General features: G+C 37.1%; 2 protein-coding genes across 2 annotated transcripts in view; one reads left to right on the top strand and one right to left on the bottom strand.

Annotated features, from left to right (window-relative positions):
- Positions 1-22,694, top strand: part of DNAH3 (dynein, axonemal, heavy chain 3) — a 60,048-nt gene that overhangs the window by 32,563 nt on the left and 4,791 nt on the right. Inside the window, exons 32-54 of the mRNA XM_010570182.1 lie at positions 686-820; positions 2,098-2,209; positions 2,756-2,997; positions 3,596-3,696; positions 3,776-3,881; positions 4,419-4,548; positions 5,040-5,276; positions 5,651-5,754; positions 6,787-7,081; positions 7,527-7,706; positions 8,720-8,843; positions 8,936-9,092; positions 10,032-10,175; positions 10,773-11,439; positions 11,564-11,729; positions 12,068-12,284; positions 13,222-13,404; positions 14,298-14,496; positions 15,398-17,539; positions 18,483-18,708; positions 19,038-19,282; positions 20,717-20,833; positions 21,906-22,060. Coding sequence (XP_010568484.1) covers positions 686-820; positions 2,098-2,209; positions 2,756-2,997; positions 3,596-3,696; positions 3,776-3,881; positions 4,419-4,548; positions 5,040-5,276; positions 5,651-5,754; positions 6,787-7,081; positions 7,527-7,706; positions 8,720-8,843; positions 8,936-9,092; positions 10,032-10,175; positions 10,773-11,439; positions 11,564-11,729; positions 12,068-12,284; positions 13,222-13,404; positions 14,298-14,496; positions 15,398-17,539; positions 18,483-18,708; positions 19,038-19,282; positions 20,717-20,833; positions 21,906-22,060 — 6,384 coding nt within the window. The remainder of the gene's footprint in view (positions 1-685; positions 821-2,097; positions 2,210-2,755; positions 2,998-3,595; positions 3,697-3,775; positions 3,882-4,418; positions 4,549-5,039; positions 5,277-5,650; positions 5,755-6,786; positions 7,082-7,526; positions 7,707-8,719; positions 8,844-8,935; positions 9,093-10,031; positions 10,176-10,772; positions 11,440-11,563; positions 11,730-12,067; positions 12,285-13,221; positions 13,405-14,297; positions 14,497-15,397; positions 17,540-18,482; positions 18,709-19,037; positions 19,283-20,716; positions 20,834-21,905; positions 22,061-22,694) is intronic.
- The window catches only part of LYRM1 (LYR motif containing 1), a 28,446-nt gene continuing 22,320 nt past the window's right edge, over positions 16,569-22,694 (bottom strand). The window contains exon 5 of the transcript XR_774527.1: positions 16,569-16,587. The gene's annotated coding sequence lies outside the window, so the exon portion shown is untranslated. The remainder of the gene's footprint in view (positions 16,588-22,694) is intronic.

Here is a 22,694-nt window from a genome sequence, read left to right as displayed (position 1 = left end):
GGATGCACTCTTTGGTTCTGTTAGTATTATTTTGAAAAACAAACTTTCATTGGTGGCTTTCAAGTTATTCTATAAAATGTTTTATGAGATATCTTGCTAAAAGTCACCTTGAGCTGTTTCATTTGTGGAAACCATTCTTTGAAGTTTGCATTCTGGCTTTGTGTTGTAAAAGAGATGTGGACAACTAAATTATGGTCAATTAGAAATTTGAAGTCAAAATGAAAACAATGAAGTTTCTGTTTGCATACTGCTTTAACAGAAAATAATGACTATGCTAAACTACAGAGCAATCACTATTAAAGACCTAAAAGCTAGGGTACAAGGACACACAGAATCATTGCTTTGAAATTTCAGAACACATACCCTTCTATTTAATCACTGAAATTCTTTCAACCACTTTCACATCCTTTCCTGTAATACTTTTTGGGGAAAATTTGCAGCAGGTTAAGCCTCCTTTTATAATATCAGTATGTGTATGAAACGTTCAGGCACTCGTTTGTGACATGCATACAGAATACTTTCATGGCTACAGTTTGCCTGGAAGTTAGTTTTGTCCAGCTGAGGACATTTCCTCTTAAGCTCCTGTTAGCTGTGTGAATATTGGTTTACTTGTAGAGTTTTATGCTTTGGGCATACAAGTTTTCCCTTTCGTAATCTGTGTTTAAATACTGTCTTTCCTTAACAGGGCATCATATCTGACCTGTTTCCTGGAGTGGTTCTTCCTACACCTGACTATGACCTGCTTGTCCAGGCACTAACTGAAAATATTAAAAAAATGGATCTTCAACCGGTTCCATGGTTCCTTGGAAAAATTACTCAGGTTTATTTTCACATACTTACTTCTGGGGAAGAAAAGTATAGGAGTAGAAACATTCTTCATTCATTGTCTGTCTGTGTCATGAATGAATAGCTAATAGTTTCCATGATCAATTAATAGAATATTGCTAACAGCATGTTTTTACTGAGTAAAAATCATGGAGTAGAAGCCTGCTTTACTCATAGTGATTTTTTAATTCAGCCAGCCTGTGAAGGAGCTAACGTGTGCAGCCACATCTTAGGTCTTATGGTTCATGATAAAGATTAAACTGGATCTCGTACTAGCTGAGGCAGTGTAGCCTAGTGAACAGAACTCTGGAGTGGAAGTCAGGCTTTCTTCCCAGATCTGCTCACAGTCTCCTTGAGAAGTCTTGAAAGGGGTGACATTTCTCACCCTTGCTTATGCTTCACATTCAGCTCTGTGTTCCCATTGTCTCCTATTTACTAGTATTAGTGACCTTTTAAAGAATGCTTAACTTTTTTCTTTCCTTGTGAGAAGTACAGCCTAGTGACAGTGTAATGGCAAGGGCAAAAATGCATGGCCTGGGGCAGGATCATGAGGGACCCCTCCAACAGCAGTTCAGACTTTATGCTTATGTTCAGATTTTGCTTATGCTGCTTTGCAATCCATGCTTTATCTTTCATTTAAATAGAGGTAGTATTAACTGGTTAGGAATTTAAGCTAAATCAGAAAATATCAGCCTTACCTGAGATTAAAAAAAAAAAAAAAAAAATCTTCTTAAGGCTTCTTCTTACAGGTCTATTTGAAGGTGTTCTCTTTGCAAGCTTTGACTTGAGTTCTGGCAAGATCTTGTGGGATAGCTGAAGAAGTTACCACCCTTGCAGTTCAACGTCAGCCTCTGTGGGCCCAGCCATATGACAGATCCTCAGAACTGTAGTTTCAATCCCTTTGTGTTAGCTTCATTGGTAACCACTGATTTCAGTTCAGGCTTTTACACTGGGCTGTGGTCTACAGTGTCTGGTTAGTGCACTCACACCCTGTACAATGATGCTGTTACAGCTGAGAGAAGATATTTAGCAAGGAGGAAGGGGGCTTTTCTGGGGGCAATGACTTATTAAATTACATCAGTGAGAATTGCCATAATAATATGACTGCCTTCTGATTTGGGTTAATGCTTCGGTCAGCCTTAATACAGTGCAGATACTTGGCTGATATTTTGTCCTGTCGCACCTGAGTGCAGGAGAAATACCTCTAGTTTTATACACATAATGCTTGCTTTTGTACTGTATTAAAGAGTCAATGCCTTGTCACTGGTACAGATATATGAAATGATGCTGGTGCGCCATGGTTTCATGATTGTTGGAGATCCTTTGAGTGGGAAGACCTGTGCATACAAAGTGCTAGCTGGAGCCCTTGGCGATTTGTGCGCAGGTAACATTGTTCAGCCACAAACTTCTCACTAAATGAAGTTAATTCTATGACTAATGTTTTTCCTTTGCAGAGATATGCTCAGGTTGTTAATTGTCTTATATTCTGTTTTCTCAACTAGAAGGTTTCTATTCATTGAACTGTTTTTGTCTGGTATATTTGTCTGGAATTATTTTTGTCTGCATTTACGGGAATAGTAAAACATACTAATTTGTTTATGCTTCTATGAATTTTGTTAAGCATTGTATTTGTGCATAATATTCTTGAAAAAACTAGCTGTGATAGGGAGATTGTGAGTAGCTGCCATAAACATATAAAATCTGTTCTGCCCTGCTTTTTTCTTTTTTTCATGTGCTTTTGCACATAGGACTCTGTACTTTCCTTGTACAAGTAACAGAAGTTCTTATTTACTGCTACCTTGATGCCAAATGTGTGGGGTTTTTTTTGCCTTGGGCAGCTAAAGTAGGATCCTCAGGAATCTTCTTGTTCTGTACTTCAGTTGTTCAATGTTCAATGTTCTTAAGCTCATCTGTTTGTCTTTTTACACAGCAAAATCCATGGATGAATTTGCTGTTGAATACAAAGTTATTAATCCCAAAGCAATTACTATGGGGCAGCTGTATGGCAGTTTTGATCCTGTAAGCCATGAGTGGACAGATGGAGTTCTTGCAAATGCCTTCAGAGAACAAGCATCTTCTACCACAGATGATCGGAAGTGGATTATTTTTGATGGTCCAGTGGATGCAGTTTGGATAGAGAACATGAACACTGTGCTGGATGATAATAAAAAGGTAGCCTAACTTTTGCCAGTAACCTTGTCCTTGAATATACATACTTTATTTTAGTAGTAGCAATATTCTTACTATGGTGGTCAAAGGAAGTGTGAGGCTGAGAAAAAGCTATTGTGCTTAAAAGCATTGCTTTTCCCCCCAGTTGTATGAGTTGGTTTAGTAGATGATGCTAAGCTATAACTTCTCCCTAGAAGCCTTGTCTTGCTCCTACTTTATTGAAATGAGGTTGCTCAGTGAGGCTTTTTTATTGACCCTTTTAGGAAACTGAAATATGTAAACTCAGTTCTGTAACTGAAAACTGAACTTGCTTAAATTACTTAGTGAATAAATTAACTAAAAAAAAGCTGCAGGTCATAACTGCTTTTCCTTGCAGAATTATTTAAAGTTAGAGCATTGTTCTCTGTGTCACTGCAAGCCATTACGGTAACACATGGAAAAGTTGAGACGAGGCCAGAAAATAAGAGTTATGGGAACATGAATGAGTGAATGAGGAGTGACACTAAGTAGAATGTTCAGTGATTTTATGACAGGCATTGCTTTGACTGGATGATCAGCACTGACATGACTAGATCATGTTTACATGATGCTTTTCTTCTAGTTATGCTTAATGAGTGGTGAAATAATACAGATGAATTCAAAAATGAGTTTAATCTTTGAGCCAGCAGACTTAGAGGAGGCATCTCCAGCAACTGTCAGCAGGTAATGTGAAAGCATTCAAACTTGGAACTGTCCCACCTTGCACATCGATTCCTGTACCATAGTTGTTTGTTCTTCCCAGGTGTGGTATGATCTATATGGACCCACAACAGTTAGGTTGGAAGCCACTGAAGGATTCCTACATGAATACACTGCCTCCAAACCTGCAGGAAGAACATCGAGAGCTGGTGCGAGACTTAATTTTTTTACATAGCTCTCATTTAGAAGATTAACTTTAAGGTGATGTTCACAGTTTGCCAACTTGAAGGCAGGAATGCAGAATCAAACTTTTTGAAGTACTTTCATGATTTAGAGGGTCCCAGATCTCCTAGAAGCTGTTGTAAATTAGTTTGTAACAAGTAATGTCAAATGTTGTTGCAAGGAAAGTGCATGAGAGCTGGAGATGCTATGAGTACTAGAAATGGAATGTGGGAAATACTGAAAGACTCAAAATGTTTTGAACTCATCCTTCTTCTGTCTAAGACATCTAGAGTTTAGCATGAGAAATGCTCTGTTGCAGAAGCAACTTGCGTTCACTATCAGATAATGGTGGTGTGACTTTGTGATCACTTAAGTACTGCCTCACACAGGTCCTTTCCTGGTCCTCCCTCTGCAGACTTGGAGAATTTCTGATGCCTTATGTTTTACTGAGAGAGAATTGAGGGACAGTGGGAAATGTGGCAACTCCTGTATAGTTTTAAAGCCATTTCCTTTTCTCCTGGCAGGTCAATGACATGTTTATGTGGCTAGTCCAGCCCTGTTTAGATTTTATTCACCTTCATTGCAAAGCCATTGTACAAACATCATCTATTCATCTGAGTTACAGCTTGATGAAACTCTTTACTTGTCTGCTTGGTAAGTACCCTAAGCCTTATTCTTTTTATTTCAATTTTTCTTGTTTTCCTGCTGAGTCTCATAACAAGATGCGTGTTATCAGATGCAAGGAAATACCAAAGAAATTCCTTTACTGTTGAGATCCTACAACACAAGCCCTTTCTCACTCACCTGTATTAATAATAGTGCTTTGACTAGCATACAGAGCTTTCGTATTTGGACACTGGTGTCATTACAAAACTGAACATGATCTTGTAAGTCCATACTTTTGCTTGCTGTTTGCTAGCATCCGAAGAAAAGAATTAGGACCTTTTGTAAATATTTTTGTCTCAATTATTTTTATTTGTAAACAGTATTTTACACAGACAAGATTCTCACTCTGTAGATTTGGCTTTGTTCCACTGAAGACAATGCTCCAAGTTTGTGTCGGAATACTTTTGCAAAAATGCATTTTGAATTGGTATTTATGGTTAATACTGGAATTTAACTAAAATTCAAAATATGTGTTTTAGATGAAATAAAACAATCAGAGGAAGAGGAGAAGGAAAGCATGTCTAGTCAGCAAATCATCTTGTGGCTGCAGGGGCTTTTCCTTTTTGCTTTGGTTTGGACAGTTGGTGGGATCATCGATGCAGATAGCAGAAAGAAATTTGATTTGTTTTGCCGCAACTTGCTACTGGGAATGAATGATGGACACCCACGCCCTAAAAGTGTGAAGCTTACCAGAAACAATATCTTCCCAGAAAAAGGTGCTTCTTCATAACTGTACTTGCCTGGCCTTTTATAAAGCAATAAGAAAACTCAGCGCTGTAGGGGAGAATAGAGTGCTTGGCAGATGTTAAGTCTGCAGCAGAGCCACCATCTGCCAAGCCTTGGGCTGCACAGTTGGGTTCTCTTTCCTGGCTCTTTTAACCAGGAGTAGCATATGCCTCATTTTGTACTCAAACCATGTACCTGAATCTGACCTAAAATAATTTTGTGATGATAATGGCAGTAGCGGGGGAAGGGTATCTAGAAAGCCTTCATGATCTCACAGTGCTGGACGTCTCACACTAAAATGATTGAAGTTTATTTTTATTCTTTAATCAGTGGGCTTTCCTATGTTGTGTTTTTCAATTAACAGGGAGTGTTTATGACTTCTATTTTTACAAGCATGGCAGTGGGCAGTGGAACATGTGGATGGAGTACATAACAAAAGAAGAGCAAGTTATCTCTCCAGGGGCTAAGGTTCACATTGATATCTTTCATTATAGAAAATAATTATTTGACAAAATCATTTATAGGTATAAGTCAACTATGTTAGCTAGCTTTGATTCTACTATATCAGGCTGTTTAATGTTTGATCTGCAACATTTCATTAATCTCTGTAGGCTCCTTTTCATGCTTATGTCTTAATTCTGGTACCATCAGTATTGAAAGTTTGGCACTGCAGGTGAACATGGAGACCTGAGGTTGTCTGATGGTTAAAATTTTGGTTCTGCTTTTGTCTCTGGAATAGCATTTGATGTTGGAGAAATCACGGTAGGAAAAAGACAAAGCCTGAATTTCCATTCCTTCTTTTTTGTTTTCTGTGGTTGATATCATGATTTAGTATAAGCTAATCAGAGAAAGCAATTGAAGAGACTTACTAGTTCTTTGGGATATGGAGAGCAGTACTGAGAGTCCTGGATCCCCTCCATTTCCAAATAGGGTCACTCACATTTTGATGCCAGCTGTGAACTCAAGGGAAGTGTAGCACAGCAGAGATCTCCAAAAAGTACCTATTCTGCAGATGAAATTTCAGGATAAATGAAGCGATGTTTGTTCAGCTTTTCATTCCATTGTAGCTGTGACTGTCTTCTCTATTAAGTACATGAGAGATGTAAGATTACGTTTCATTCTGCTGTCTAAAATTGCTAATGATAAGTGGAAGATGAGGAAGAGAAAAAAATTTTGATAGCACTTTTCCTTTCCCTTTGCACAGTAGAGGAACAGAAATAAGTCATACTTAACCCTGCAGTTCTCCTTTCAGGCTTTATATAGTGTCCATGAACCATAATATAGATAATACCAGTTGTGCTATTTACTGTGTAAACACTGAACAAGAAGTGGGGCCAAATGATCTACCAGAACTTTGTTATAGCCTAAGTTTTCAGAGAAAAGAATTTTTTAAAAATGCATTTGTCCTATAGGCTTCCTGGAGTTGCTTGCAAATATTCATGTTGATTAAGGTATTGGATGTTTGATTTTCATGTGCCATTTTACTTTCCTGTGTAACAGGTATCTGAGCTGATCATTCCAACAACGGAAACTGCCAGACAAATGTTTTTTCTTAAAACATATGTGGAGCATGATGTCCCTGTGCTTTTTGTGGGTCCCACTGGCACTGGAAAATCAGCTATAACAAACAATTTTCTACTACAACTTCCAAAGCAAAAATACATCCCAAGCTTCATCAACTTCTCTGCAAGAACTTCTGCTAACCAAACCCAGGCTATTATTCTGTCCAAGCTGGATAGAAGAAAAAAAGGATTATTTGGACCTCCTTTGGGGAAAAAAGCTATAATATTTGTGGGTAAGACAGCTTTTTTCAGGGTTTTTATATCATTTTAATTCTGGCTTTAGGCAAAGGAAGTGATTCACTGAGACTGATAATTTTGGATTGCCTCAGTGCTCTTTGGCTTTTTTCAGGCATCCAAAGAAGGATTAGCACTGCCCCCTGCTGAAAGGTTTCTAACTGTTTAAGTGGTGGTTGTCTTCAGAATAGTTCATAGTGTTGCAGTGTGACACGAAATAAAATAAACCAAAATCACCAACCACACTAAGTTAAACCATCACCTATAAATATGCCTGCGAAGTATAATGTCATTTGATTCTGGTTAGTTTAATGGGAAGCAAGACTAGCAAGACACAACTTTTTTCTACCTTTAGTTCAAGTTATTTTTTCTTCTGAGCTTTGAAAGAAAACTGTAATTCCTAAACACTGAGGTTTTTTTATTCAATGTCTATGTTCTCCATAGATGACCTAAACATGCCTGCAAAGGAAGTGTATGGAGCCCAGCCACCTATAGAGCTTCTCAGACAATGGATTGATCATGGTCACTGGTATGACAAGAAAGATACATCCAAGATTAATATCATAGATGTGCTGCTTGTTTCAGCTATGGGTCCACCTGGGGGAGGCAGGAATGATATTACAGGTAGAAAATACATTACTGTGGCAAGTAGTTATCTAACTGACTGAAGTTAAAAGACAGGTTCAGTTTTGCTGATGACAAATTCTACATTTATCTATTACTTGTAAACCTACAGATATATTCACTGGCTGGGTCATTCCAAATAGAAGTATGTATGCTTGAGGTCAGATCTATACCTTTTCCAGGAGGAGTTTAATCAAAATTAGAAACAATGTTTTTAATGTTGGTTAAACTATGAATGATGAAAATAATTCTAAAAGTAGAGAACTGGACACTTTTACCATTTTCTATTCTTTGGAAAAGGGAGGGAATACATCTTCTTGCAAAGTCTTCCTGGCAGTTCACTTCTGAAATTGTATCTCTTGCTGCTAAGATAGGCTGCTTGCATTTACTTACAAGCATGTTGCCTGCAAGTCCATGACTCCTGTCATATCACCACGAAGGAGGTTATATTTTCTAATGAAAAAGTTATGTCGGTAAAAGCCCTAATGTAGCTACAGCTACACTGTTATAAGGCACTTATGCTACTTTGCTTCATATAAACACTCTAATACAGGTATAACTGTATGTGCTCTGAGGAGGCTTTATTAAAATAACTATTCTGATACAGGTAAATTTGTAAAATTTACTAGTATATAGACTGAATCTTTTTAGCTAAAAACTGATAACAAGATACTTGATTTTGTAAAGTTTACTGTGTCATATCACAATCAACAGGGCTAATGTGAGCTGAAATTTAAATTTGGGCAATAGTGGCCTTGTTGTAACGGAGATTCATATTTTTCATATTAAAAACAGTTATTCTATGTGAAATGCTGATATAAAATATAAACCAGTTTATATTTCTTTTGCATCACTATTGGGGCAGAACTTTGCCAGAAACAAAATCATAAAGCTGGAGCCAAATTCAAATGTTGTTGTTTGAGTGACTGTCAATCCTAGGATATGCTAGCTGATAGGTGGAAAAATGTTTGGACTTTCCTAAATCTTTCTGCATCTTTTTGTGTGTATTACAGGACGCTTCACACGGCACTTGAATATTGTATCTATCTGTTCTTTTGATGATGACACATTAACCAAGATTTTTACTGCAGTTGCTGATTGGCACTTTGGCAAACGCTTTGAGCCTCTGTTTCTAAGGTAATGTGATATATTTCCTGTAACACCTTTGTCATCTTTTCTCCTGTGATTTATCTGCAGAAGTTAAAATTGTATCTCTTTTCCTTCTTAAGGCTGGGTAAAATAATGGTCCAAGCGACAATGGTGATTTATAAGATGGCGGTGGATAATTTTCTCCCAACTCCTTCAAAATCCCACTATGTCTTTAATCTACGGGATTTTTCCAGGGTTATTAAAGGAGTGCTGCTCTGTCCACACACTCATTTGCAAGTAAGTTGTAGTTTAATTATGTTGCTGTAAGAAAGAGCAATGGAAGAAGTAAATTATTTTTTAATACCAGTACGTAAACATCTCAAAATACATGAACTGTGGTTTCAATAGATTGACAAGGTTTAAAATTAGGATAGTCCCTGAATACCTTGCTATATATTTTCTGTCTGTCTCTGAAGGAGAGAGCTGTCATTTTTGTTAATATTCTTTATATGTATTACAGTTGGGCCCGGAGGTCCAAGGCCCATCTGTTAAGGCCTGTACATCAAGTCAGACGGTCCCTTCTCTTGAACTTGCAAACTAAATATACAAAGAAACAAATGTGGGAAAAGACTTGGTATCTATCTTTTACAAACGGCAAGGTCATCAGTGACCAAGACTGAATAATTTAGCCCCGAGTTTGCCTGTTGTCACAAACTACAAATGAATACTGATAGATGTATATGATTTTCATCCATCTACTTTTTTCATCCATTGTCAGTAAAATGTCAGGTTAAAGAAGTATTAGGAGTTTTATTTCTGTTGGGGAGATGTTTTTGCTACAGAAACAGAACAAAACAGCTACAAGCTATTCAGGGGAAATCTTGGCCAGCAACAGTTTTTGGGCAGGGCTTGGGCTAGAACCCATGAGCCATATCTTTGAAAGATTTATTCTTTACTTTATGTTGGAAGGGTAGGGAGATTTGATACAGTAGAGAAAAATGCTTTTACATAAGAGTCCCAGTTTGTATGGGCAGGGAGGACAAAATGGTACCTAGGTGAGGAAGCTGGTTAAGTTAGCAGATGCTGAGCCATGTGCTGAATGGCTCGGAATGGAAAGATTCCCACTGAGTTTAGTACAAGATATAGCAGGGTCCAGATGGACATTTCTGTCCTTTTGTTTTTAAACAAATCCTGCCTGAGCTGTATTTACCCATTTTCTTGTATTTACATTTTCAGGATGGAGATAAACTGATCAGACTTTGGATTCATGAGGTTTACCGAGTTTTCTATGATCGCTTAGTTGATAAGGAGGACAGGAAGGTATTCTTTCAGATGGTACAAGAGACAACATCAAATACCTTCAAGCAGAGCTTTAATAAGGTATTTTTGGGTGCTGGGACCAAGAATGAGACTGATGCATTTTCAGAAATACTTAGTCATTGAGATTACATTAGTATTGGACACATTTTTAATTATTTTGATCAGTGCATTTAAAAAGTATAGATGATCTTCTATTCAGTATTGAGTATTATATATATTTGTAGTCAAGTTAATAGAAATTACTTCATATCAGAATGATTCATAACTTCAAAAGGATTCTGTGTTAGTACAGAGGACTATCTGGAATAAATGTGTTACCCAATATTTATCTGGGCTTTTGTTTAACTTAGTATTTGGATGAGCCAATAGGAGTAGTGGGTATTTTTCAGAGAAGCCTTTTGGGAACTTGTCCTATGTTTGACAGCAAAATTTCTCTGCGAAGTATGCATATGTGGAAACTTGCATGACAACCTACAGCACACTCCCCATTTAGATGTTTTTTGGTTTGTTTTGTTTTGTTTTTTCCAGACTAAGATAATAAGTAGAATAGCTGGAAAACAGTGCTTCCCACAGTATCATTACTATGTGGACAAGAATGATTATGACTTTAAGGAAAATAATTCTCTAATTATCTGTTGATTCTTGTCTTTTCCCTAGGTACTGAGTCATCTCTCACCTACTGGAAAAATCTCTGATGATAATATTCGCAACCTGTTCTTTGGAGACTATTTGAAGCCCGACAGTAATGTAAAAGTGTACGACGAAATCACAGACTTAAAGCAACTGACAACCGTGATGGAATACTACCTTGAGGAATACAACAATATCAGCAAAGCACCAATGTCTTTAGTCATGTTCAAGTTTGCTATCGAGCATATCTCAAGGATATGCAGGGTATTGAAACAGGATAATGGACATCTGTTGTTGATGGGGATTGGCGGGAGTGGTCGACAAAGTGCTGCCAAGCTAGCCACCTACATGAATACCTTTGAACTCTTTCAAATTGAAATTACAAAGTCCTATGGAGTCAATGAATGGAAAGAAGATGTTAAGCGAGTCATGCTGAAAGCAGGTGTTGGTAACAAAAATGTGTCCTTTTTGTTCTGTGATAATCAAATAAAGGATGAAGCATTTGTAGAAGATATCAACATGCTTTTAAATACTGGTGATGTGCCTAATATCTTTACAACAGATGAGAAAGCTGAAATTGTTGAGAAAATGCAAGGTGCAGCAAGGATGGAGAACAGGAAAGTTGAAGTCACTCCCCTTGCTATGTACAATTTCTTTATTGAAAGGGTGAAGAAAAATTTGCATATTGTCTTAGGTCTGTATACAATGTGTTATTTCTTAGAATGTTTTTTCTTATGCTTAGTTTTTTTATGCTTCCTAACTGCAAACAAACTTAAGTAACAATTGTTTTTTGTTTGTTTGGTTGGTTTTTTCCCTAGCCATAAGTCCTATTGGAGATGCATTTCGGAATCGATTACGGATGTTCCCTTCACTGATAAACTGCTGCACCATTGATTGGTTCCAAACCTGGCCTACAGATGCTTTGGAAATGGTTGCTAGCAAGTTTTTAGAGGATGTTGAACTCGAAGATGACATTAGAAAAGAGTATGAGTTTATCTGTCGAGAAACATATGAAGCAGATGTTCATTTCCCTCCCCTTCACACCCGCAACGTACTTGATCAGGAAACTGTCCTTATAAATGGACAAAGCTAAGCCAACTCTGGGATTTCAGTGCAAGTCAAAGATACCTAGATATATGTACCTGATGTTTCTGAAAATCAGGCCACTCTTTGAAAGGAGTCTAAAATATTTCTTATAATGGGGAAAAAAAAATTCTGCCTTCACTAACACTAATATAATTTTATAAGCTTAGAGTAATTTCCTCATAATTAACGTAAAGACAGATTGTATTTTCATAGTAATGTGGAAAAATTTTCTCTAGGGTTGTGTCAATGTGCAAATATTTCCAAGAAAGTGTGAGAGAGCTCTCCATCAGCTATTACACTACACTGCGAAGACACAACTATGTGACACCAACTTCATACCTAGAATTGATTCTTACCTTTAAGACTCTGCTGAATAGCAAAAGGCAAGAAGTTGACATGATGAGAACTCGTTATCTTATGGGACTTCAAAAACTTGACTTTGCATCTTCACAAGTAAGTTTCAGATGAAAACACTGAATATGTGCCATATGCATACTTTACTATGGGGTCTGTATAAGCTGATTAAAACTTATAAAAATAAAACTTATTAAATTCCCTCTTCAGTATATTCATGATGCTATTGATAATTTTCTACAGAAAGCCAGCAGGAAAAGTTAGTCATTTTAAGAGATTGTGGTATGTAAGTTGAGATTATAGCACTTAATAGAAAGCTAAATGAAATTGATGGTATTCATTAAATGTTGAAGGAATAAACCTTACAAATCTCATTATTTTCTTAAAACCTTATATGGAGAATCCATGCCTCAGCATCCTAGTACCTATTACCCCTCTCAAAATAGGGGAGAAGTTGAAGAATGTTGTAAGACAATAATAAAAGTTAATTCCTGAGTAGTTTCCCAGTAGGAAATTGATCAGGTTCCAGGTAAACAACCCCCTTTTTCAACCCATGTGATCTGGGGATTGATCTTTCCAAGATGCAAAGTAAAGGGGCTTCCAGATACTTGCTGGATGAAGAAGAACAACCAGTTTGCAGCTGTTGCTAATTCTGTGTTTCCTTCCAAGTTTCTTTTGGCTTTTGTTTTCCACCTGTGCAATAAAGGATTGTTTGGGGTTCCATAAACTGAAACTGACTGTGAGGAAAAAAATACAATTAATCAATTTATTTCTCATTATTGAAATTAAGTGGATCATAAAAAAGCAAGTGTATTGCATAGATAATAAAATGCTCTTAAAAAATCTATTCAGTTAAATAAAACAGCTTTTAGTAAAAACAGGCTAGAGAACTATATTAATAATTATTTAGATCAAATGTCCCTTTTTAGATTGTATTAATATAGTGTCTTCTGATCTTTCTTCCTAAGATACCAAGATGAGAAATGCATGCAATGTTTACACAATTTTTTTCTTGATTTCCTGTTACGTTCATCAGGTTGCAGAGATGCAGAAAGAACTGACTGCCCTTCAGCCTGAACTGATTCAAACTTCTGCAGAAACAGACAAAATGATGATCCAGATTGAAAAGGAAACAACTGAAGTAGATGCAAAGAAAGAACTAGTGTCAGCAGATGAAAAAGAGGCTAATGAAGCAGCAGCTGTTGCTAAAGCTATTAAGGTAGTGTACAGGGGCTTGAGCCTGGAGCATGATGGGTTCGACATCTTTCCAAGTAAATGGGAGTTGTGATGATGTGTTAATGGGATGATCCAAGCTCTTAAAGTAACAAAGTTGCAAGAGATGATGAATGACATGTTCCTAATATAAACAAGGTAAATTTTGTCTGTTTGGAGTATGACGGTATCTCACAGTGCTGCATAGCTTCCCTTTCTAGTTCACATCCCAAAAGCCGTATAGTTCTTATTTCTGTACTAATATATTCTCCTTCTCAACAGATTGAGTAATGAGGTTATACTGTTTCCAGGCCTAAAGACAGTTCGTTTAGAGTTAGCTGAGGTAATTTGGCATAGCGCTGCTTGGAGCCCTATTAGGCATAACCTAAGAGATACTGCCATAGCCAGACATCTGTAGTACAGAATTTCCTGTGGGAAGCTGCAGGATTCCTCAATATTTTTTGTAACTAGTTGGAAAATTCAGTGATAGATAAGGTAATTACTGAGATCTGAGTACATGGTAAAGAATGTAAGCTACACAGTATATATTTTTTACCTGATCACCACTGTGAGGTTTAACTAAGAACAACTATCTAACCTGTATTTTAATTCTCCTTGTCAGACCAGAGAGACTTTGATCTTGAAGGCTTCTCTGGCTTTTTCAGCTATCAGTTCAGTTTATGGAAGTTACTAATTTCTCTAAAAATCTTCCCTCTTTAAACTGCGCAGACAAATTGTGAAAGTAGTTTTCTCTCCAAGAAACACAATGTTGTGAAGAGTCTTTTTATTAGGTACTTACAAGCAAAGAAGGTTCTCTGAGGCTGTGCAGTAGTGGGGTAATCAGGTTGCGGACCTGGTATTTTATGAAGGTTTACAGGCTTCTGCCTAATGTCTTAACAGGATGAATGTGAAGGAGACCTTGCTGAGGCCATGCCAGCTTTGGAGGCAGCACTTGCAGCTCTTGATACCCTGAATCCTTCAGACATCTCTCTTGTGAAATCCATGCAGAATCCACCTGGTCCTGTTAAGCTCGTCATGGAGAGTATCTGTGTCATGAAGGGGACTAAACCGGAGAGAAAGCCTGATCCAAGTGGCAGTGGTAATGCAGTATTTGTTATCCCTGCCCTAGGAATGCTTGAGGTGCTGCTGAGGTGCTTCTGGCGTGAATGCAGCTATGTGCGCTAAAAGTGTGTTTTGCTAGCAATGACTTAAAACTACACTGAATAGCTAAGAGCTGCTTTTGCCATTGTAACATACTGCCCTTGCTTGACGCTGTTGTACCAGCTTTGTAAATATGATCCCAGTCATCAGCACAAAGTCATCTCTTCAACTTGCTTTGACCCAATCTTGAGATTTTCATTGCCTTGAGGAACTCTGGGAGCTGCGGTGTGCTGTGCACCATTCACCTGTATTTGCCCCTCTAAACCCTGCTACCAAACTTTATCAGTTATGCTGGGAGACAGAATTCTAGCTACACCCCTGCTGTAGGTAATTACTCTAACAAGCTCTTTTTGTGTGGTTTATGTTGTTATTGTGGGATTGCACAGGATTTGCGAGGTAGGAGAGGAAAGAGACCTTCTTCTTTCACTTTTCTTCTACCTTATGCCCCCACAGTCCAACCCTTCATACTTGAAAATAAATATTCTATAAATATCTTTCATCCAAAACTGTCTTATCTACATTAGGAAGCAATGCTTTTACATAGTTACTGATTTATCTGATAAACTATGCTAAGAAAGACTGTATAGTAATTTTTTTCCCTTATTTTGCTTGGTTTATTTAGAATTTTTATGTAATTAACAATTATGACATGTTAGTGATGCTGAAGTTCCTGTCTGGATTTCTTTAGGTAACGATTTTCCCAAACTAGTTAACAGTGGTTGCATAGTAAAATTCTGTCGCAAAATCATTGATGTTAATTCTTTATATTATGTTTAAGTATGTTTTTCAGTTTGAACATGCATGTTTTAAGCCTGATTTTAGTATTATTTGCAACATAGGTAAAATGGTAGAAGACTACTGGGGGCCATCTAGAAAAATTCTTGGAGATCTGAAATTCCTTGAGAGCTTAAAGGCATATGACAAGGATAATATTCCTCCCGCTATAGTGAAGAGAATTAGAGAGAGGTTTATTGATCATCCAGATTTTCAGCCAGCTGTCATAAAAAACGTCTCATCTGCCTGTGAAGGACTATGCAAATGGGTGCGAGCCATGGAGGTATATGATCGTGTTGCAAAAGTGGTTGCCCCAAAGCGCGAACGTTTGAGAGCTGCAGAAGGATTACTGGATGTTCAAATGCAGAAGCTAAAAACAAAACAAGCAGAACTTAAGGAGGTAGTTGATCGCCTCCAAGCTTTGAATGATGAGTTTGACAACATGAATGACCGGAAGAGAGAATTAGAAAATAATATTGAACTTTGTTCACAAAAGCTTGTGAGAGCTGAACAGCTAATTAATGGTCTTGGTGGAGAGAAGGATAGGTGGACAGAAGCTGCACGATTATTAGGAATTCGGTACATAGACCTTATAGGAGATGTGTTACTATCATCAGGAACTATCACTTACTTGGGAGCCTTTACTATCGATTACCGCTTAAAATGTCAAAAGCAATGGCAGGTCCTGTGCAATGAAAAGAACATACCATGCTCCAGTGATTTTAGCTTAAGTAATACATTAGGGGATCCAGTCAAAATCCGTGCATGGCAGATTGCTGGATTGCCTGTTGATTCTTTTTCCATTGACAATGGCATAATTGTTTCTAACTCAAGAAGATGGGCTTTAATGATAGATCCTCAAAGGCAAGCTAACAAGTGGATAAAAAATATGGAGAAAACTAACAGGCTGTCAGTTATCAAATTATCTGACACACATTATGTGAGGACATTAGAAAATGCTATTCAGCTTGGAACACCAGTCTTGCTCGAAAATATTGGTGAAGAACTAGATGCTTTCATAGAACCCATTTTATTAAAGCTAACATTCAAACAACAAGGAGTAGAATACATGAAATTAGGGGAAAATATAATTGAATATTCAAGAGATTTCAGGTTTTACATAACAACCCACTTAAGAAATCCTCATTATCTTCCTGAAGTGGCTGTGAAAGTTTGTCTACTCAACTTCATGATTACACCTTTGGGTCTTCAGGACCAACTTCTTGGAATTGTAGCTGCAGAAGAAAAGCCTGAGCTAGAAGAAAAGAAAAATAAACTGATTATAGAAAGCACAGCCAACAAAAAACAACTAAAGGAAATAGAAGATAAAATCCTGGAGATCCTTTCCAGTTCAGAAGGAAACATCTTAGAAGATGAAACAGCAATTAATGTTTTGTCTTCATCCAAAGACTTATCTGAAGAAATCTCTGAAAAGCAAAAAATTTCCTCTGTAACTGAGATGCAAATAGATTCTACTCGAATGGGGTATAAGCCAGTTGCTATTCATTCAGCTGTTGTCTTCTTCTGCATCTCTGATCTGGCAAACATTGAACCTATGTACCAATATTCATTGATTTGGTTCATTAACTTGTATGTTCAATCTATTGCTAAAAGCAAAAAGAGTGAAGATCTAGAAGAGAGAATTAAAAATATAACCAATCATTTCACAATAAGCATCTATAATAATGTCTGTTGTTCACTGTTTGAAAAGGATAAGCTGTTATTCTCCTTCCTTCTGACAGTAGGCATTATGAAGGGAAAAGACCAAATAGACGATGAGGTTTGGCGTTTCCTACTGACAGGAGGTGTTGCTCTTGATAATCCTCACCCCAATCCAGCTCCAGACTGGCTACCTGACAAATCGTGGGCTGAGCTCGTACGTGCATCTAGTCTGACAAACCTCCAGGGACTAATGGAACATGTAAGAGAGAATTTTTCGAAGTGGAAACTAATATATGACTCTGTGAGACCCCATGAAGAAGCTTTCCCAGATGCATGGAGCACACTGATTGGGTTAGATCGCATGGTTATTCTCAGATGTTTGAGACCTGACAAAATTATTCCAGCAGTGCAGGAGTTCATTGTGGAAAATATGGGAAGAACATTTATTGAACCACCGACTTTTGATCTTGGAAGAAGTTACAGTGATTCAAATTGTTGTGCCCCTTTGATTTTTGTATTATCACCAGGTGCTGATCCGATGGCAGGTGAGATTGGTATTAGAAAAATCTTTTTTTATCTGGTTAAAGGTCACTGAGTGTGACTAAGCCGATAACAGTGTAAGCCCCTTCATTGGATCTTTAAAGTATCTTTAAAGTACAATACAGTGATGATGGAATATCAAACATTTGCATCTGCCCATATATAAACAATTATATTAAAATGCTAAAGGGTGGAATGAATGTAGTTGTGATGAAATGTCTAGGTGTCTGAGCAGCAATTTAGGGATCTAACAACTTGTAACATCCAGACCAGTTTATAATTCATGCTTGCATTACAATTATTTCAGTGGGTGTTTGGGACTTGCCCCAGTCTTTGTTGCAACCCCTCCTCTAGAAAGTTTCCTCCCTCTCAGTTACTAATTAAACGGTGTATATGACCACACTTAAAAACACATCTGTTAAATGTCCTTTAAAAAATAACCACCCAGACTATTTTTAAACCTGGTTTTCTGCCAAAAGAATTGTAATATGGAGCCATACCGTAAGGATGTATTTCTAGGAGGTTGGTTTTGATGGGAAAGCTGGAGGGTTATTTTTAACCAGATCTAAAGATCCAATTTACAGCTCAACCCCCACAAACAATTGTACCCATGCAACAAAGAGTAGAGAGCTGTAATGCAGGCTGGAACTGAGCACTCAGTGCTAAAGGAGAGGACAGGCATTTAACCTGGCTAGTTCTTGTTCGTTTGTTTTTAGTATTACTTTTTACACCTAAATTTTAGCATATGCCTCAGAAACACAGTGACTGATAGAGCATTTGATACTACTTCTGGGTTGTTGAGGTGGGGTGGGGTTTTTTTTCAGTTGAGTAAAATATTTGTTGAATTTTGCCCCTTTAATTTTTTGCATTATAAAAATTATGAATATAACATAGATCTACTTTCTAACAGACTGTCTTTGTTTGCATGTGTGAAACTTGCCATCATAGGTTTGCTAAAATTTGCTGATGATGTTGGCATGGGAGGCGCAGGCATTCAAACTGTTTCACTTGGACAGGGCCAGGGCCCAATAGCAGCAAAAATGATTTATCAGGCTATTACTGATGGAACCTGGATAGTGTTACAAAACTGCCATCTTGCAACTAGCTGGATGCCTACTTTGGAAAAAATCTGCGAGGAAGTTATAGTGCCTGAGAATACCAATGATAAGTTCAGGTAGGAGTTTTAATATTTTACTCTTCTTAATGGGAGTATTTCTTGTTTGCTGAAGACACTAATAAAAAGAAATGAAACTTCTTTCGTGTGAAGAAGTAAGTATAACATTCATATCATTTATGTGCAGTGATAAAATAAAGATACTTAATTAGGATGTCATCTTTTGCACCTGTCCAATGCAATCTACTTTATGCCTGGATTTTGGAACAAATTTAGATGTTGTTATTATAGTTAAGCAAGTAATAAAACTTAGTCTTCTGCAGATCAATGTTAAGGATTTGTCAATATTGATGATTTTTGGATAATGTGCTCTTTAAAATTCTTTTCAGGTTGTGGTTAACTAGTTATCCGTCAGAAAAGTTTCCTGTTAGCATCCTCCAGAATGGCATCAAAATGACGAATGAGCCTCCAAAAGGAGTTAGAGTGAACCTTCTTCGATCATACCTTAATGACCCCATCTCTGACCCTGTGTTCTTTAGCAGTTGCAAAAAGCCAGAAATGTGGCAAAAACTGCTGTTTGGCCTTTGCTTTTTTCATGCTATTGTGCAGGAAAGGAGAAACTTTGGCCCACTGGGTAAGGTTGAGATTATTTTACAGGTTGTTTCAAAATGATTAGTAGTTTTGAAATGCATTATTGGAGCCTCTCTGTGAAAAGGCAGTATTGTTGTTAGCAGTATTACAAAAGTGCAATCTGTATTGCACAGAACATAATAAAGTTTAAAAGCTGTTATTTGCAGGGATTCTAATTCAGGCAAAGCTACTCTTGAAGCTACTAAAAGTATTACCCTGGGGGAGGACTAGAAAGTACCAGTTTTCCGAGTAAATGTATTATACAGTAGTTACATTAAATTATAGCTTACTAAATTATTAATTTATTACTGTAGTTCTTACCATGAAATCCAGTTCTATTTTAAATTTTCATAATTAAGATGTTTCTTCTTGAATTCTGCTTTTGTTATTTATGTGTATACTTCCTTTTATCAAAGCTAGTGCATTTGTTTACTTGGTATGAAACAAATTTATGTAGCTGCAGTGTGTTGTTCATAGTAGCAATGAAAATATATGTATCAGTAAGATTTCCGCTTCAGATTTTTCTATAATCTTGAAATATTTAGAAAACTATGTAGAATTTCTACATAAAATGTAGAAATATATGGAATTATAGATTCCATTTTTATAACTATATAAAGTTTATGCTCTCCACTGGTGTACATTAAATTCTCAGTCTCCATTCTGACTGAGGCTGTCTTTGTCATAACAGGTTACTGTTATGAAATGTTATATTTTGACTGAAAGCCACTGTCCTTATTTTAATAGGCAGCTGTTTAAATAAACGCTAGACTGTCAGTATGAAGATACTAGTTTATTGCTTTAAAGTAAAAATATAATTTTTGTAAGTGACAAATAGGTCACTTTCAAAAGCAACATCTACTGCTTAATGTGACCAGCTGTCTGGGAGAAGAAGGATTGTTGCAGCAATAGCCCTATTTTTTTGGTTTGCTCTAGGGGTATGGGTTTTCTGAAGGATTCCCTTACCTGGAGTATGCTCCTGTGTGTTTTTTTTAATTATACTGTTACCCTGAATGTCATATATAAACAGCATTAATAGATGGGCAGATTGAATAAAAATTAAAATCAATCAATGAATTAACACTCTTGTCATCGTCTCCAGATAGCAACAGATTAGCTGAAAGTACTGAGCAGGTCTGTATTCTGCTTAAGATAAAAAAATAATTTTTCCACAGTGTGTGATGCCAAAATGCCTGTGCTTATGTTTTAATTATATAGAATGATAGTAATAGTGCCTTAGGATACAATATTGTTATCCAGTCATATTGTCCATTGTGCAATAATCAGCCTGGTAAATTCCAGGGCTGCTTCTAGGTACTGTCTAGCAGCTGTTACCTTCAGCTCTGTAGTAGCAGTATAGTACCAATACCATCATTTCCACAGCATGGTCATCAGTACAGGGCACCATTGCCCTGTATATCTTTTCTGAATTGAACAGGTTGGAATATTCCATATGAGTTCAACGAATCTGACCTCAGAATCAGTTTGCAACAGATCCAAATGTTTCTGAATGAATATGAAGAAATCCCATTTGAAGCTCTCACATATCTAACAGGTACAAGCAGTCCACCCTCTAACATGTGCTGACTTTGCTAGGCACTTTCAGCTGGTGCAGTGATAAACTGATGAGTTCTTGACAAATTGAGTGGATTCCATTCAGGTTTACTTTCTTGGCCTTCCACATACAGACAAGGTGAATCCCAAACCCTCAGATGTAATTGCTGTCTTGGTTCATATATAGCTAGAAACATTACTAATGGTCCAGCAAACCTCCTGGTCTTTGTTTCTTATATGTCAAATAAAAACATCAATGGCCTCTGTTTCACCTTAGCTGATAAATATGATCTTGACACAGTAAGCATTGTCAGTTTACCAGAGGATGTGATAATACTCATCAGTTTAAAGCAGGAGGTGTTGACCTCTGTAAGTAACTTGGTTGCTGTGGCTATTCATTTCTCTTTCTCCAGAAAGACAGCTGCTTCTTGGCACCTCCTTTGTCACCGTTATAAAGATCATTCCTGATTTTTGCTAATATTATGATTAGCTTTATGAAAAAGAATTTTGGGAGTCAGGATTAAAGTAATAACTGTGAGCTTTTAGCTGTTTTCTGTACTTTGTATCAGTGGAAACCTCCCCTCATTGCTTGCCCATTACTTAAATATCTCCAACCCCTTCTGCACAGGGGTATTGCATATTTGTGATCCCTTGTCTTCTACTGTATACATTATTAATCAGGTTAAGTTTGCATGAAAGGAACAAGACAAGGATCAGCTATATAGCACTGTTCAGATTTTGACAATTCTAAGAATTCTTATGAGAATTTCAAGCAAAAGAGCTGTCATTTAAAACATCAGATTATTTACTGTGGCATGAAGAGGAGTTTCTCAGACCAGCTCATAGTGTTCCTTAAACCTTTCATCATCAAGACCCACAAATTTGGCCCATAGTTCCAAAGGTGTTAAAGTGCCTAATTTCCATTGAATCAATTGAAGTATAGGACTTAAAAACTTTTGAAGATCTGGAGCTTCGGAACTTCAACTTGCTGGAGTTATACATTATTGCAAAACAATTTTTATTTGTTCATTAACTTTCAATTTTTCATCCTGGTTTTCTTTGCCCTTTCCCAGGGGAATGTAACTATGGAGGTAGAGTAACAGATGATAAAGACAGACGTCTTCTCCTGTCCCTTCTTTCCATAGTCTATAGCAAGGATATAGAGCAGGACAAGTATATGCTTGCAGCTGGTGATGACTACTACATACCACCACATGGTCCATATGAGGTGAGAAAATAATAGATGTAAATTATGTCTGATTTACTGGGAAAAACCTTATCTACACTGTACTTTGGTATACTGAATACAACAAATAGAAAATTAAAAAAGTAAGTTCACAAAGCCATGCCAGAATATATCTTATGTATGAAATATGAATCTGGTACTTAATATCTAACACACTCCAATGGAGATGTAGTGATCATCCAATATTCTGATGTTTGTTGACGCAAAGAGCCACCCCTATGCATGTTTCCAGTACAGTTCTAGAAAGCCAATAGGAGTCAGGCTTCAGGAATTTACAGGGTACTTTTGCACCCTCTTGGAACCACTTTTGTCTTGGAAGCAGTGATCAGGATGAGGAGTTGGAATGGCAGGTATATACTCAATTTTCATCCCCTTTTTCCCTTCTAACAACTGCACAGATATAACAAATGTGCTCAAACCCCACCTATTTGTGTAGCGTGCAGTTGTAGGGGTGATACATACAGCATCCTACTGTCCTCTATGACTCTTACCAGAGTTCCTTGTATATTTCTAATGTACATTCCTTTCTCTTGCTACTTACATGAGGGTAGTAAGAACAACTCCTCAGTGAGTCTTTTGAATCATTCAAAACTTTTATATTTATCTCTGTAGACTG

Source organism: Haliaeetus leucocephalus, unplaced genomic scaffold (genome assembly GCF_000737465.1).
Source record: "Haliaeetus leucocephalus isolate CR32 unplaced genomic scaffold, Haliaeetus_leucocephalus-4.0 Scaffold295, whole genome shotgun sequence".
Classification (NCBI taxonomy): Eukaryota; Metazoa; Chordata; class Aves; order Accipitriformes; family Accipitridae; genus Haliaeetus; species Haliaeetus leucocephalus.
Note: the sequence above shows the minus strand (reverse complement) of the source record. Positions and strands in the feature narration are given on the sequence as shown.